Raw genomic sequence first — 16,215 nt, forward strand, 5'->3', positions numbered from 1 at the left:
AGAAGTGTAGACATGTGAGTCCCAGCAGCTTCAGTGGAGCTGCTGCAGAAGACTGTGGTCGCACTGGGCAGCTCCCAGGTATGAATGTCTGGAGTCACCACAAAAGCCCCTCTTTGGTTCTGAATAAGTCTCTCATAATGTTGCGAAATGAGCAAGAACTCAGATTACAAGATGTGGGCACAAAATTTATACGAGGATTTTATTTCTCATATGATTATATAACACTGTATATAATACTCCTCATTCCTCTGTCATGGAAAGATTATGTGACAAAACCTCAAATTGCACACCCTGTTTTCACATGTTTGTTACATGAAAAGGTTAGCTAACAGTCTGGTTTTGGCAATAGCCAAACTGTTTTGGCTACGTCTGAACACAGTTTTGGACAGTGGTTAATTTCAGTGTTTGTAGCGTGCGGCCAGGGATGAGAAGAGTGTAGAAAACACAAGAAACACATGCAAGAAATACTGTTATAGAGAATCTGGATTACATAATGACCAAATTACTCAGGACAAACATGGCTTTATTTTGTATTATTTTCACATAAACTTTAAGACAAAGTGGCACCTCTAAATCACATACATAAACACACACACACACACACACACACACACACACACAGAGCAGTGCCTGGGTCTCTGCTCTTCAGCTCAGCAGGCAGATCTGCACTGGCATCATAAAACGGTTGTGGCATCTTGGTATTTTCTGGCCGTCTGTCCTGCTTTCTTGTATAACAGATCCCTCTGGGCTGTTATTTTCAACCTCTACAATGGGTCACTTGTTGAAGACAGAGGACACAGGGCATTGATTTGGTTTTTTGCATAATAATTTCAATTCTTGGCTTTGCATCTTATTCAAATTGCAGACAAATAAGTTGGCAGTGTGGATGCTGCTGTCTCTTTGTGTACTTTCTGTTTATGCTGTAAATACTGGGCAGCCATCACCAGCTCAACAGTAAATAAGAGAGAAGTTCTGGCTTCCAACGGGCTATTACCACATAAACACTGATACTGCTGGATCACAATGTCCAACACATAAAGCATTCAAGGGAACACCCACAAAAACCATGTGTTTTTCCCCTGAATCTTAACCTTGTTGGGTAAAAACAAACAAACAAGTAGTATACATATAAATAATAAAAATAAAAAAAAATATATAATATACATGAGAATATCAACCAAACTGTGGTTTCCACTGAATTCAATATTTCTATTAACCTGGAATCATTTTTTTCCTCAGTGTTATCTCTTGTTTGAATTCCAGAAACGTGCAGATGTGTGTTCAAAGCTTGAGCTTTGGTCCTGGAACACTGGATCTCAATGGACAGGAAAACTATTTTGTCTGACCTGCAGACCGCACATACAGACCAGCATCAATACACTGCCTGTAGAGGTGTGTTCAGTTTCCTAGTTTCCTAGTGCTGTCTCACGTAGGCTTTAGGAAGTAAAGGTGAGTTGACTGGGCAGTTTTGGTGATGAATGGACGGGATAATGAGATCAGATTGGCATCTCGTGTTAAATCGTGGTGAGGTGTCTTAACTTGAATGTCTCAGATGTCAAGATCCTGTCTGATTACTGGTTTTTTCCACTGAATAAAATTTCCTGGTGGTAAATTCAATGCAGTATATTGCAGTAACTCACAATGATGCTCAAATTCTCTGTAAACTGTCTGACTTCGGGGTAGGCAGTGCTTTAAATCCCCAAAAAGCAACACCATTATTGGTCCCACAGACGGGTGCAGCCCTGAAAATGGAACACATCCAGGGGACAGATCTATTTCCACACAAAAACTGGTATTTATAAAAGCATGTGAGCTGAGAATACACACCTCATGCATACTTCATACCAGGTGTACAGAAAGTTTGCTAAAGCCAGCCTGGGAGATTTGGAAATGAAAACTAAGGTAAGAGACAGGATCTGAACATATTATTTTTCAAGTCTCTTCAGATGTCACTGATTATCTTTCTGATACTGATGATTTATTGATAATAATACTGATTGGAGGTGGTGTCCTTGGGGTGAAGGTTTTGACCATGAACTGTAGTAGTAAGCGAGGAAATTTTGTTGCATGTCATCGCCCATCTTTCTCTGCAAAAACAATGCCCAAAAATGACATTAAAAATAAATAATGATGATTGAATTATCACCATCAGCTATGGTTTACATGTGATCATGTCATGATATATATAATAGATTTAGAGTTATTTTACTATCTTCTTTAATCATAGGTCAGTGCAATGCCTCATTGTTACAGATAAAATGATGCCCCTAATGTCCCCTTTATTTCAGCCCATGTGTTTCATGTGGTTGTTTCAGCAAGGTCAGTAAGAAGCTATTGATGACAAACAGTGTGCAGCCTGGTGGTTCCTGTGGCGTGCTGTGCTTCTGCTGCTGTCTGATTTACAGCTCTCTGAGGTATTTCTAAGACCTCAGAGACAGAGACAGAAATCTCAGCTGGGTCCAAACTCATCAACCAATAAACAGAAAGAAAAACTTTTTGTATTTGGAGTGTTGGTGTGATTGTAGATGAAGAAATAAGAGCAGCATTTTGTTGTTTCTAAAGGAAAGACTAAATTTGAATTACTGCTTCCATTTAGTACCTTTTAGAGCCACCAGCTCTTTATGTTTGTGTGAATGCATGAATGGCAGGATATCTCTGCTTTGAAGGGACTTACCTTGGACCACGGTTGGACCTATGTGCAAAACTGCAAAAAATAGAAGTTCAGCTGCAACTGTGGACATCAAACACAACAACAACACATTCATGTCATGTCAGAAAGTTCAAATCAAAGCACAACAGAGTCTATATGTACTGTATCTGTAGCTGTTTCTGCTTGTACATGCACATATAACAAATACACACACACACACACACCATGACCACCAACAAAGCAGGCTACGTGTGCAATGTACAGTATAAAGAAAGAGGTAATGAGATCACGTGTGTGTTCTGCCAAGCAGCCGTGACATGATGTTATGTAACACTAACACACACACACACACACACACACACACACACACACACACACATACAACTTAACTCAACGACATGTAGAAAGGCTCAGGGGAATGGGTGAGAAATATAACCTGGTGAGGAACTCCTTCCCTCTCTACAGTAACACTCAGAGCATATTGTTAAATTCAGTAGAGGTTTAAAATGAACACTGCAACAACTTAAAAGAGCACACACACACACACACACACACACACACACACACACTGTACCAGTGGCAGCTACATTTGCTTAGTTCTTTATCATCAAGCTGTGTGTTACTGTCACTTAAAGCAACACAATGTAACTTTGCTTAGCAACAGTGCCATTCCTTTGGGCTCTGAGTCTGAGTGGTTAAGAGTTTTTCACGTACAGAAAACAAAGCCTATGAGTCTCTTGCTGAGATCTGACAGTGTAGTCCCATTCACTGAACTGAAACATAGCGAAACACAGCTGTTGCCACGGATCATGTTTGTTGTAACAAACACACCAAACTCTGTTTTTAATTCTTGATATTTTCAAGCTTTCCTCACTGAAATGGACTCTGGTTTATGATGACTTCTTTTCACTTTTCAAGTGGTCTACATTTCAGCATTACTATTGAACTTGCTTGGCCTGATTCCAGCAGTTTAAGCTGCTGACTACCACTCAGAGAGGAACTTTTCACGGGAGGCTGTACCTGCTCACTGAATTTACATAGTGCAAGAAGAGGTGTTCAGGGTGCAGAGTGTTAATGACAGTGTACCATCAAAATGATCCTGAAGCTGTTATTTTAAGGTGTCATGGTTACATAATGTTGCTTAAACAAACAGTTGTTGGAGTTACCGCTGCATTTGAGGACACAAATAGGATTTTGATCTCAGTTCAAATATTGATGTTAAAATTCCACAGAAAAAATGATGACATTTTTAGTGCAAATTTCACAGAGGAGCAGCTGGCTGCAGCCCTAGAAACCCATAACAGTTGAGTAATAGCTTAAACACACAAACACTAGTTTTGTTACACTGCTCAGTGTTAAATACAGAAATAGGCAGCAGACAGTGGGAGGTCGGTGATATTTCTGACACCTCCATGAGAGGAGAAGCACTGTGTGTGTGTGTGTGTGTGTGTGTGTGTGTGTGTGAGAGAGAGTTTATTTTATTCATTCAAGGACACGTAGCTTCAAGCATTGATTTGGTTTATTTTTGTGCATGTAGGTCACATGCCTGCCTCAATGGCAGGTTTAGTGTACATGTCTGTGTATAGTTTGTGCTTATGTGTGCAACGTGTCCTTCTGTCTGCAGTTATTCCTGTCCACAATGCTTCACCATGTGACAAACCTACACTGTGGGTCTCTTTCCAGTCCTCTTATCAACACTGCGTCTATGGTCATCTACCTCCAGGTAGTCCACTAACAAAAAACAAAAACAAAGTTTTGACCTTGCTGTGAAAGTTTTACACCTTGTCTACAGCTCTGTGAAAACATCACATCAGAGGCAGCTGCAATCAAGCTCCTGTCATTTTTAAATCAACAATGAATCAAATGAAAAGGTGTGATATAGAAACGATCATGCAGAGTGACAAACTCACAGAGCCTTATCACACAACTAAGAGATTTTCTAGACTCTTTTAGCTCATTGTTTCAGTTTTATGGTGCATTTGCTGTTTTATTTCAGGGAACAGGCTGTGATAAACCAACTGTGTACTGACTGCCCAAACAGTAGGCAAAATAGCTGCAGAACCAGGGCTGAAAGTAGAGTGAATATTGGCTTTACAACCATCCAGGTGGCTGGCAATAGGGAGAATGGTGCATTCCACTCCACACCATACTGTTTTGCTCTGTGTTACTTTGGTGAGCAGGTATGATCTCCCTCTAGCCAGTAAACTTTGGAACTATCAGGAAGAGTGAAACTGCTCTAAGGTGTGTCTAGAGGTGTGACTGGACAAGGTGGCAACAGGTTCCATGGTGTAATGGTTAGCACTCTGGACTTTGAATCCAGTGATCCGAGTTCAAATCTCGGTGGAACCTTCCACATTTCTGCTTTCTCACCTTTGACCCCAATGTTTATAAGGAAATTATTATCTAAACACACACACAAAATATGGCTATGTTCAACTACTAATTGCATGACCAAGAAGTAGATGTTATATATTTAGTTGCAACTGTAACTTGGTTAGGGATTCTGACCAACAACCTTCCAGTCAAAGCTCACCTCTTTGATCCATAAATGATGAGGACAGGAGGTGGTGTTGTTGTTGGGAAGCTGAGGGAAAAATGACAGTGGCAGATTTAAATAACTTCAGCCACATCAGAAACATTCTTAGCCTGAGTGTGAAAGTCAAGCGATGTGGCCTCATCACATCAGAGCTCCAGTGATTAGAAACTATGCCTGACACAAGTGTAAAGACATGTGAAGCATGAAGTCACTAAGTATTTATTTGTTGACCGTTACAAAGAATTGAATGACATAATGTTTGAGGGCATTCCTGTCTGTTTGAAGTCATCACTGCAAACTACAACTGGAATGTGCTGAACATTGCAAACTGGTGACATATGACAGGGAAAGAATGAAGCTCTGTTACATTTACAGTCTACTCTCTCCCATGATTTTGAAGGAAATAAACATAAACATTTTGACCTCTTCAAGTTATTGTGTTGTAGTTTTAATTCTGAATGTGTCAATCAACACTCGACAACCCAAAAGAGAGAACAAAGTGAAAAAAGTGTTAAAAATCAGAAACTGAAATCCTTCATTTACAAATACATTCTGACCCTTACCTCAGTGCTTTGTAGAAGCCCCTTTGGCAGCCATTACAGTGTCAGGTCTTCCACTTGAATTTGGGCAGTTTATCCCATCCTTCCTGGCAGGTCCTGTCAAGCTCCAGCAGATTGGATGGGAAGCATCTGTGAACTGGTTTTCTTCAAGGACTTCTCTGTATTTGGCCACATTCATCCTTCCCTCTCAATAACATGGTACTGCCACCGCCATTCTTCAGACAAGTATGTTTGGAGTGTTCTACCTAAAGAGTTTTTGTCTCATCAGATGGGAGAATCTTCTCCCTCGTGCTCTCAGAGTCCTGTAGATGCCACCCAGTCAATTCAATTTGCCACAGGTGGACTCCAATCAAGTTCTAGGCACACCTCAAAGAAAATCAACGCAAACAGGAAACACCTAACCACAATTTTGAGTGCCACAGTAAATAGTCTGAATACTTTTGTAAATAAGAGATTTAATTTCCCTTGCATAATTATTATCAATTTTAAATGAAAAATACATCACAATAAAGTATGCAAAAAGTGAAGGGGTTTGAATACTTTCTGAAGCCACTGTATTTATAGAAAACCCCAGGGACATCATTTAGATTTCAGAAAGACTGATGAAAGAAATTCTCAAAGGTAGTGGAATAGCAGCTACTCCAGAGTGGCAGGAAAAGAAACTTTTCTCTGAGAGCAGTAAATAAATTGTAAATGGTCTAATTATTTATTGTTTCTGGATCTTATTATTTATTGTTTATTGTTTATTAAAGGTTGCCCAAAGGCACTGAACTAATATCTGATGCAGGTACATTATGTGTTTGAGGCAAATATAAAATATTTGCCCTCATGAGACAAATTCTGTCCAGTAAAACTAAGAGGCACTGACAAGAGAGAACAACCCAGAAGAGAAAATAAAAGGTTCAAGCCATCAACAATGCTAACTCCCTACCATGAAAGCACTGTGATAATCTCAACTCCAATGGAAGTCACTATGCCATATACCAAAAAGGTTTTCATGGGGCTGTATACTTCCAGTAAAGAACCTCCTTGACGTTAATGCGTAGGAGTAAATGACAGGAAGTAAAGATTTGCATGTATCCATGTTTTTACCAAGGGTCAGTGTCTGTCTGCTGGAAAGAGACACACTGTCCCATGGTGGTAATGTAGCAGAAAGGTTTATATTCCTTTTTAGGCATCAGAGGATGTACAGCTACAGTATTCCAATTTCTGCTGTCAACAAAATGAGTCGGCAAAGAACAATTTATTTGAAATTTCCTATCAAAGAAACTAACAAGGATTGATGATGATGCATTTCAAATGTTGTCTGCCAGGTTGTTCATGGGACAGAGTGTACTTTCAGTCTTACTGGAATGTCCTGTCTGAACATGTTTTAAAATGCCACACATGCTCAACAAATAGAATAGTAGGAGCACAAACTGTCTTTGTAGAACATAGAACATTATGAGTGAAATAACCACAGGTATGAGTCTACAGCCATGCAAGCGACACAGAGAGGCTGTACTTATGCACTACTGTGCTTTGAGTTAAATGCAAAAGTCAACATTCTGACTTTTAGCAGGTATAATGTTTGCCATTACTGTTTAGCATATTAGCATTTTAACATTTCCTAATTAGCACCAAACAGCAGAGTCGAGCTGAGGCTGATGTGAATGTCATTATTTTTGCAGGTTTTTGGTCATGAACCAAAATTAAGTGAAAGTTTGAGTTGATGATGGTGCCATGTCAAACATCAGAGGATCACCAAGATCATTGGAATTCATCCTTTGTGGATCATAAATGTTTGTGCACAACTGGATGGAAATCCTTCCAGTATAGAGATATTTCAGTCTGGACATGGAAGTGATGGACCAGCTGACCAACACTACCATCCAACAGCCATGTTCTAAGCAGACAGATCAACCAGAATCTACATGAACATACACCAACAACTAAAACAGCAAGGTAACATCTCAACTTGGTTAAGATTTTACTTCCAAACTCCTCAAAGTGATTGTATTGGGAAGGATGCAGTAATGACAGACAGGTTTGGTGGTGTAGTTTGCTATTCCTATTCAGTCCTGATTATTCATCCTCATCATTACCATCATATGATGGTAACAACATGTTACTATACCAGTGACTATTTTTAATTAGATCTACACTGCCATCTAGTGGTTAAAGCATGGCAGTACATGAGGGTCAGCACATTCCCATAAATATAGTTTTTCTCTTTTCACACTACTTTATTGGTGTAATATAAAATATTTCTTGCTCCACTATGCATTTGACAGCTATAGATAGTAGTTACAGCCATGTTCTGTAACTAGACATTATAATTTTTTAAGTGTCCTCAAACTGGGCCAAAACAAGCTTACACACACACACACACACACACACCTGTGGCAGTTCAGTTATTAGAGACCATGATGAGACATTTGTAACACAGAGCCAGAATCAGGTTCTGTGTATTGCGATGATAAGGTATAGTAACTGTAAGTATAGTAACCATGGGTCAGTCTCTTTGTAAAGTTTGCAAAGTTAAAGTGATTTTGATTGACTAGATTAATTTATGAATTTGTATAGATTAGATATAGATATTGGTGTATAATACCTTGCAAATGTCTAAATAATGGAGCAGTCTGGTAGGACTGAGAAGGCCTTTTTGTTTGCTGTTTTACCCCTTTTTTCTTGTTTATGGTTGAGGAGTTTAGGTTATGGATTTATTATTTTATTTTCCTTTATTGGAAAGTTTACGTCAAACTAGTCAACTCTTGTTTTGGTCATTGCTCAGCTCCGTAGCTAAATAAAGTGCTATTCTGAATATCTGAATTTTGACTCTGTGCAGGTGGCATTTCTTGGGAAAGGAAAGAGTGAGGATTCACATGGTGTGTTATGTCTAGGTTCCCTTAGGCCAGGGCCATAACACATGGAACACATACACTATGAACTTCACATTCTAATAGATTAAAGTTCCCAAAGACACGGCTGGATTAACCTGTTTATGATTCAGCCTCCTGTGCTGGAAATATACTGGGCCAATACTGTGAGTCATTAGTTTATGGCAAGTTCATTGAACACATTATTAGATATGTGCTGGATTATAATTACAGATTTTGACACAGTGCCCTCATACAACAAACCAGGCCACAAAGATTTGGGGATAATGCAGGAACCACCATAATTGATACTGTACTTTAGGTACATTTCAATAAAAATAAAAACAACTAAAGAAAAACCTTCTATACTTTAAATAAAGTACCAATAGTAGAATATTTTTATATTGTACTTTAAAACATCCAGTTGAGTGTTTTCTTGTATTCATGAACAAAATATTGCCTTTTTCTAAATCAAATTGTTGTTGATATATATAAATTTAGAGTAGCATCCCATTTTGCATTATGCAGAAAACTCAATTGATTATAATTAACTTTAATAATCCTAGAGAACAAACTGTGGTTAAAGTTTAAATCTGTGTTAATTTTCACACAAAATTCAATGGACATTCTTTGTTTTTCAAATCACCTTTTTTATTCAACTTTACCAAAACCAAATGAAAATATCTGAGCATGATGTACTCTTAAATCCAGCACAACACTAGAAAAATCTATATAAAAAAATTAAACTAAAACCATCCAACAGAAACTCAAAGAACTTCCCAAATATTCACACATCATGGGTTTAGAGTGACTGCAAGAATTTGTTTTGAACCAACCAAAACATAAAAAGTTTCACTTAAGGAATATTTTTTTTTTGGCAATAATTTTTTAAATGTCCTCAAACTGGGCCAAAACAAGCTTACACACACACACACATATCTGTGGCAGTTCAGTTATTAGAGACCATGATGGGACATTTGTAACACAGTCTGGTACATGAAGACACTGGGATTAAGAGGTAACTAAATCCTCTGGAGGTGATTAAAAGTAATATTCAATTTTTCTGGCTTAACTGTGAGGATTTATTAACCGCTATACTGAGCAAAGTCAAATTAAATATCCTGGAAATAGAACTCAAAATGGTGGCCTGAAATCACCGTAACCCCAAAATCAATTTGATGACAATATGCCCAAATAAAAAATTACTTAGTCCAAAACAAATATCCTCTTACTTTTGTTTCTTGGGTCAAAATGTGTTTTACATCTTTGCAGCCTCACAAAACAAAGTTAAAAATTTGTGACGTTTCTAACCTTCAAATCATGAATGTAAAATAAGAGGTCGGTGTTGACAGGAGAATCTGACCCAAGGAAGGCTGAAGATGTTTTAACCCGCCCCCCTGTTCCAGCCTGTCATTACAGCACCACCCTCTCCTTTGGGGTTAGAAACCTCCCAGCTGTCACCAACGCTCCTTCAGCTCCACGAGATGGTCAAGGTTAGCCCACCCTGAGGGGCGGAGCTACGAGGACCACGCCATCTCCTCTGACGAAAAGCATGGGGATGTTCCTCTTGGTCGACTGCAAGGACATAAAAGTGCTTTACTATGAGTGACAGTCTCAAAATACACTTTAAAAGTGCTGTCAACTTTATATTCAACAGAAAAATAATCAAAGGCAATTTCCACACATACATGCCTGAGTGGCAGCTTAAGAATGAACACAGATTAAGATCTACCTGCAGATCTGTTCTGTATTTTAATTAGCAGCACTATAGTAATGAGATGTCTTTCCAGAGTTTTAAAATCATGTTTCATAGTGCAGACCTCTGTAACAGAGCTAGACAGATACATTAACTGACATATCAGTACTGTTTTCAGTCTGAACATTTTTTTTATAGTCTGCACACACGTTGATTAATCTGTAGACAAACCTACAAATGATATTACAAGAGTCCTCAGTGCAGGTATGGAAACAGTACAACACTATTTTACTTTGTAGACTTTTTTGTGAAAATTCTGTCATTCAACAACTTTAAAGAAATCGTATTTGTATAATATATACAAATAAGTGCATAGGAATGTGCATTTAAGATGCTAGCGTTGGTGAAGGGAACTCATGCTGCTTAAGTAGTACTAAAGCAGTGTTATTGTAGCGTTTCAGGAAATGACAGGTTTAATGTTGTACCTTGTAGAGTTCTTCATAAGTCTCCTCATCAATCTCTACCGTTGTTACAGTCTCCTCCACGTCACCCAGGATCATGTTCAGGTGCTGATCGTAGGCCTGAGACAAACAACCAATCAAAGATATGAAATAGGAGGCGCACAGACAAAGGTTTGCAAAAGTGTCAGAAATACACCAGAAGCAAAAAAGCTGCTTATTTACGAGAAATTCTCTACTCTAAATTTTTTATTTTGGGCAGTGTAGAGAGATGCTGTGTGTGTAGCTCACATGCAGTCGGCCACGGAGCTCCCTGTCGTTCCTCATCTTGACGTAGATCCGCTCATCAAGACTGAGTCTGATCAGATCAAGTGGCTCCTCGACCGTGTTTGTAGTCGGTTGCTGCAGGACACATGAAGGACAGATACAGAGTTGAGCACATTTAAAGATAAAAAAATGGTTTCACTTATTTGAAAAAAAGCTCATTCAGCCTCTAGCACACAATCACAAATGTTTTAGGGAAAAAAAGATGGTTGTAATGGAATGAGCAGACATGAGGAGGAAGTGTGTATCTATTTTACAGCATACACATACATACACACACACACACACACACACACACACACACACACACACACAACAAGATGAAGACGAGCGTGAGCTTCAGCGTTTATCAAATTCATACACACCAACCACAAAAGCTAAACTGAGCTATCCCACCTTACAAAGTATGCCTTTGTGTTGGAGAAAAGTCATTTTATTTCCAGACACATGCAGTACCATATTAAACGTAACTAATATTGCTATCAAGCACCATGCACCTGATATTTAGAGCAAAGTTCAATTCATCTTTTGCATTTAATTTAGGACTAAATCAATTAAATCAGACCTAACGGATCCACTAACCCAACACTAAAAGTAATATTATAGTAGCAATAGTGTTCAGTAGTTATCCACACTGCAGTGAACAAAACAGAGACCTAGGCAACTCGGATATATGTGTGCTTTCTTCTGTTTAACAGTTTAAATCTTCACCATATTAAATTTAAGGTGAGCTTGAGCTCAGACCGGTAAACAAACACGTTTTGTCATTTTGACGGTAGCATTACAAGCTAACCAAGCTAATTTAGCTAGCTTGTCTAACAGGCCTCTCAGGGCTGTTAACAGACCGACAAACAACAAAGTAACACGATAACCTCAGTAAAACAACTACGTGAGTAAAACGGTCTGTTCTCATTCTGTCTTGATTATTATACGCACGCTAGGCTAAATAATAACAGCAAAATTGTGCGCAGCTGCACTAACCTGCTCAACTTCGTCCGCCATGATTTTTGAGTGTGCGTCTTCTAGTCTGACCGGTACGGGGGTTGCCAGGTCCGCTGAAAACACGCGTTTTCACACGACAATGCAGATGACTGAACTGGACAAGTCTCCTGTATTACACATTTATTATTATTATTATTATTATTATTATTATTATTATTATTATTATTATTATTATGCTTCAATTTCTTTTCGATTTGGCATGTTTTCATGTGAATCTCATGTTTGCTTGAATCAAAGTGAGTATTAAGTAGTATTTGTAGTATTTATGTGCTATATACCACTACATTTCAGAGTGAAGTACAGCTATAGTTACTGGTCACTTTGCACATTAGGGTTTTGCATAAAATAGCATGACAAGCGTAATTAACACAATGCATTATAACAGATTAAACCACTTTACAGCAATAAAATGCTTACACAGTACTGCATCAATATTAACAACCTCGTAATGAAATGAAATCACTCACACTTTTGCAGGACGAGTACATTTTGAGAGCAAGACCTTTATTTATTTTTTTATATTTATTTTTTATGTATTTATCTTCATGTCTTTTGCTGCAAGGGCTGAGTAAAGCATGAGTCCCTACACCAGTGTACTCTATCCGATGTGTGCCGTATTATAATCTGCAGACCTGGCAACCCGCTACGTGAAGATAAACTGTACCATTCTCCTCTCTCTTTCCAGACCTTTCCATCTTCTACGTCTGCGTATGGCGCTGCAAACGGTCTAAATGTTCAATGGTAAGTTGTCATTTTCCCCACAAAAATGTACTGTTTCTCTGTTATTTGTAGGTTTATTTTGATTCCATCGCAGAGTACACCTTATTTTTTCAGTCTATTGTCGTATTTGAAGCGACTGTAAAGCAACAACTGTCAACTGTGCAGTGTCAAATGTACAGTCAGTGTCGCGTTACACGGTCAGTGCGTGAGTTCAGGTTAAAATAGGTGTTAGTAGATACAATCCGACAATCAGACGGTTAAAAAGCTATAAATAGACGACATTGGCAAACAATACTATGATAATGTCTGCTGTGAGGGACAATAACCATGTAAAGAAGTGTTAGCTTGTGAACGTCAAAAGAGAACTGCCACGTGAATGAAAATGTACACAGCACAAAGTTATTTATTTATTTTACGCATTATATTTATGCATAAACATATCGAATGATATTACTCTCTTCAGATATTTTGTAGATTTGTGCCCATATATATTACTGCACTTCCACTGTTTGTGCCACATGTCCATGGGCAGGTTGGAAAGTTGAATAAGATGACTAATTAAGGCTGTCCATTTTTTCCAGGTTTATAAACTTAAATGTAAACTCAATTTTAATTACAGTTGAAACAATGAATCAATTAGTCTAATTAGTCAGTGGACAGAAATAAATAAATAAAATCGTTGAAGTAGTAAAAAAAAAAAAAAAATACAATTTCTTGCTTCACATCCTTAACTTTGGTGCTTCTCTGTCACAAATCCTAACAGTATACGTTTGGTTTATGGACTTTTGTAGACTAAATGGGACTAGAAGAATTTTAATATGTGAATTGTGATTTCAATATGTGAACCTCACATAGTTTTTTGTTTAGGAGAAGTTTGTGGGTAGTAGTAGTAGTTCCAGGTGGATTTGTAAATGATTTGGATATATGAACCTACATTGTATGTTGGTGCCCTTCTATTTGCATATATATATTTGTTTCTATCCCTCATCCAACTACTCAATAATTTGTTTTTTGTGTCTTTGTCTTTGTATATTTGTTTGTGTGCCTCCTCTCCAAGTCCAGCCCAGTGCTCCATACTGGGTTTGAGTGCAGGCAGAGGAGGCAGAGCAGAGCAGTGGTGTTACCCATTCCACCCTCAGCTACAGTGTAGCTCTGTGGTGGAAGAGATCCCTGCTACAAACTGAGCATAACAGCTAACACGTTACTCAAAGCTAGTAGAGAAATGAAGATGGTTTTCTACCACTGTAAGAGCATGAACAGCATGTATTATCTTCTCCTCCCGTCACTCACCTCTCTCTCTGCTCCATCATCACATCCTGCAGGGTCCAGTCTTGAAGAGACCGGCCACTAGGGGGCACCCAGCAGCAGGAAGGTAGAAGTTGCGGGCCACCAGTTCGACTGAGTTTGTTTTATTTGCATGTAATAAACTTGAATTAATTAATTAGTAATGTAGTATTTTAGAAGTATCACAGTAGTATAATATATTCTTAGAAGGATAGATTAGGTTTTCAGAAGTGTTTCAGCAAGGAAAGTAAAATCTTGTCTTGCTTTAGCAGAATGACATCTCATTTGTGACAGTGAAGTTCTTTTGAAAAATGTCTGAATTTGACACACACATACTAATAAAGTCACTTTGTAGCAATGTAACAGGTTGTCGAATTTATTTGGATCTTGTGGTGTTGTGGAGAAAGAATACCTGAAATAAAGAAGTCACCGCAGACAGAGGGTCAGATTAAACCTGTGACATGTTGTAAAGCTGGATTTACAGTTGGGTGTTGCAGGGTTGACATGATCTGCTTATGTCCAGCATTGTGGTGGAGCTATCAACAGGAGAAATCTGACTGATCTGTAAATCAAAAGTTACACCTACAGACAGAACATTAATCCTAATACCATTAATGATAGCTCTGACACTGTGACAGTGACCCAGCACGCACTAATGTACCAGGAGTCTTTCTCACAAAGATAAAGACTAACTAACCATGTTAAAATTTAGCCACTTCCCCTTCCCCTGGATAATTTAGAAGGAAGAGCTCTGTTTCCATGGAAACAGTGGTCAGCAGGTGTTACTGGCTGTTACCATGGAAACATGGCTGTTAGGTCTAAATCTAGTGACACCTGCTGATCAGTGGCAACAAATAACAAAAAAGTAAAAGTTTTTAGAGAGTGTTAACTGTTGACACAATTTTTACCAAAGAGTTAAAAAAAAAAAAAAAAAATCTTTCTTATACTCCACACTTAATTTTATGAGTGAAATGTTCTTTTAATCGCTGAATTCTTCTGGAGTGTAATTAGCGCTTCTGCTGGAGCTAGCTGAGCTGAGTGATGTTTATCAATCGGCCGTGATTTTCAAGTCAAAAGATAAACTTTGATCGTGGCTTAAATGAAAATAACTTCAGATAGACATGAAGCTCCTCTGACCATGACCCCATGACCCTGAAACAGAAGCATCAAAATGATACTCAGCCATCATTAACCTTATTTACACCTGTGGTTTTCCCACTGTAGCCTGTCAAAATGTCTACTCTACAAAAAGATCTGCTTGTACTGGACCAATTACTGCCTGTATGGGTGGAGAAGAGCAATAAAATGAGAGAGATGAGATAAAACCTTTATGATATGGTACAGGGTCATGTATTATTAAAACAGTTTACCTTTGATACTGAGCTACAAAATATATTTATAAGTAGCAGAGTAGTTACATAATATGAAGTACAATAAATAATTATTAGATGCACAGTACCCAAACAGTGGAATTAAAACAAAATACCAACTAATAATAACTGGCAATAAAATTGGTTTCCTTTGACAGTTGCTGTGTCATTTTTTAAATGTCCTCGCTCTCAACCAGTGGATACTGACCAGTGGAGCTGCATCCATCAGAAAAAGAATGATGAAAAATAAAGAGGGAAAAAAGAAGAAAAAACACCCAGACAAATTTATTTCAGAAAGCAGTAAGAAAACAAAACAGCTATTTTAGGCTTGAAGCTGCGTTCAGTAGCAGTGTGAAGCCTGACAGCAGTGTCTGTAGCTGCTGATAAATTCAAAAAAGGTACTGTGTTCTTTTTTCATACTGTTACAGATTTACAGCTGAACCATTAACCAAATACTTATCTTTAAACTCTGTAAGGAGGCTGATTCACTGGTGAAAACCAGGCAGATGCAAACTCATCCGTGGCCACAGCAGGTCAGCGTTGGACCACAAAAACACAGAGTTCCTCCTCAGTGATTCCAGTAGACATCAGCAATGCTGGGAAATTAAAGTGGCTAAAAAACAGACTTTCAGAGAAAACCATGTCAATCTGGTTTTTAACTGCCTGCTGTACCTCACATGTAGAACAATTCACTAAGGGAAATCTTAAAATCAAATAAATTAGCATTTATTTTTAAATAGTACAAAATTAATTTAAC

The 16,215-nt window shown here is 38.2% G+C and overlaps 1 protein-coding gene, 1 long non-coding RNA gene and 1 other non-coding gene across 3 annotated transcripts; 2 read left to right on the top strand and 1 right to left on the bottom strand.

Moving 5' to 3' along the window:
- Positions 1-4,927: 4,927 nt before the first annotated feature.
- trnaq-uug (transfer RNA glutamine (anticodon UUG)) lies at positions 4,928-4,999 on the top strand. Its single transcript has one exon. It is a non-coding gene; the product is annotated as a tRNA-Gln (tRNA).
- A 4,231-nt stretch (positions 5,000-9,230) lies between these two features.
- Positions 9,231-12,149, bottom strand: lsm3 (LSM3 homolog, U6 small nuclear RNA and mRNA degradation associated). Its single transcript, XM_018678228.2, has 4 exons — positions 12,064-12,149; positions 11,050-11,160; positions 10,786-10,881; positions 9,231-10,179 (listed from the first exon to the last, which is right to left on the bottom strand). Exons 1-4 carry the CDS (start codon positions 12,082-12,084, stop codon positions 10,099-10,101), a joined length of 309 nt encoding a protein of 102 aa, XP_018533744.1. The 5' UTR covers positions 12,085-12,149; the 3' UTR covers positions 9,231-10,098.
- Positions 12,150-12,726: 577 nt separating this feature from the next.
- On the top strand, positions 12,727-14,451 carry LOC127143105 (uncharacterized). Its single transcript, XR_007814302.1, has 2 exons — positions 12,727-12,825; positions 14,127-14,451. It is a non-coding gene; the product is annotated as an uncharacterized LOC127143105 (long non-coding RNA).
- Positions 14,452-16,215: the final 1,764 nt, after the last annotated feature.

Source organism: Lates calcarifer, linkage group LG12, assembly GCF_001640805.2.
Source record: "Lates calcarifer isolate ASB-BC8 linkage group LG12, TLL_Latcal_v3, whole genome shotgun sequence".
In the NCBI taxonomy this organism is placed as follows: Eukaryota; Metazoa; Chordata; class Actinopteri; family Centropomidae; genus Lates; species Lates calcarifer.

Excerpts from the sequence above, each read along its gene's own strand:
- lsm3 (XM_018678228.2), bottom strand. The coding sequence starts at position 12,084 with ATGGCGGACGAAGTTGAGCAG. Across the intron at positions 11,161-12,063 it reads TGGCGGACGAAGTTGAGCAG|CAACCGACTACAAACACGGT; the intron begins GTTAGTGCAGCT and ends TGTGTCCTGCAG. Across the intron at positions 10,882-11,049 it reads AGCTCCGTGGCCGACTGCAT|GCCTACGATCAGCACCTGAA; the intron begins GTGAGCTACACA and ends TGTTTGTCTCAG.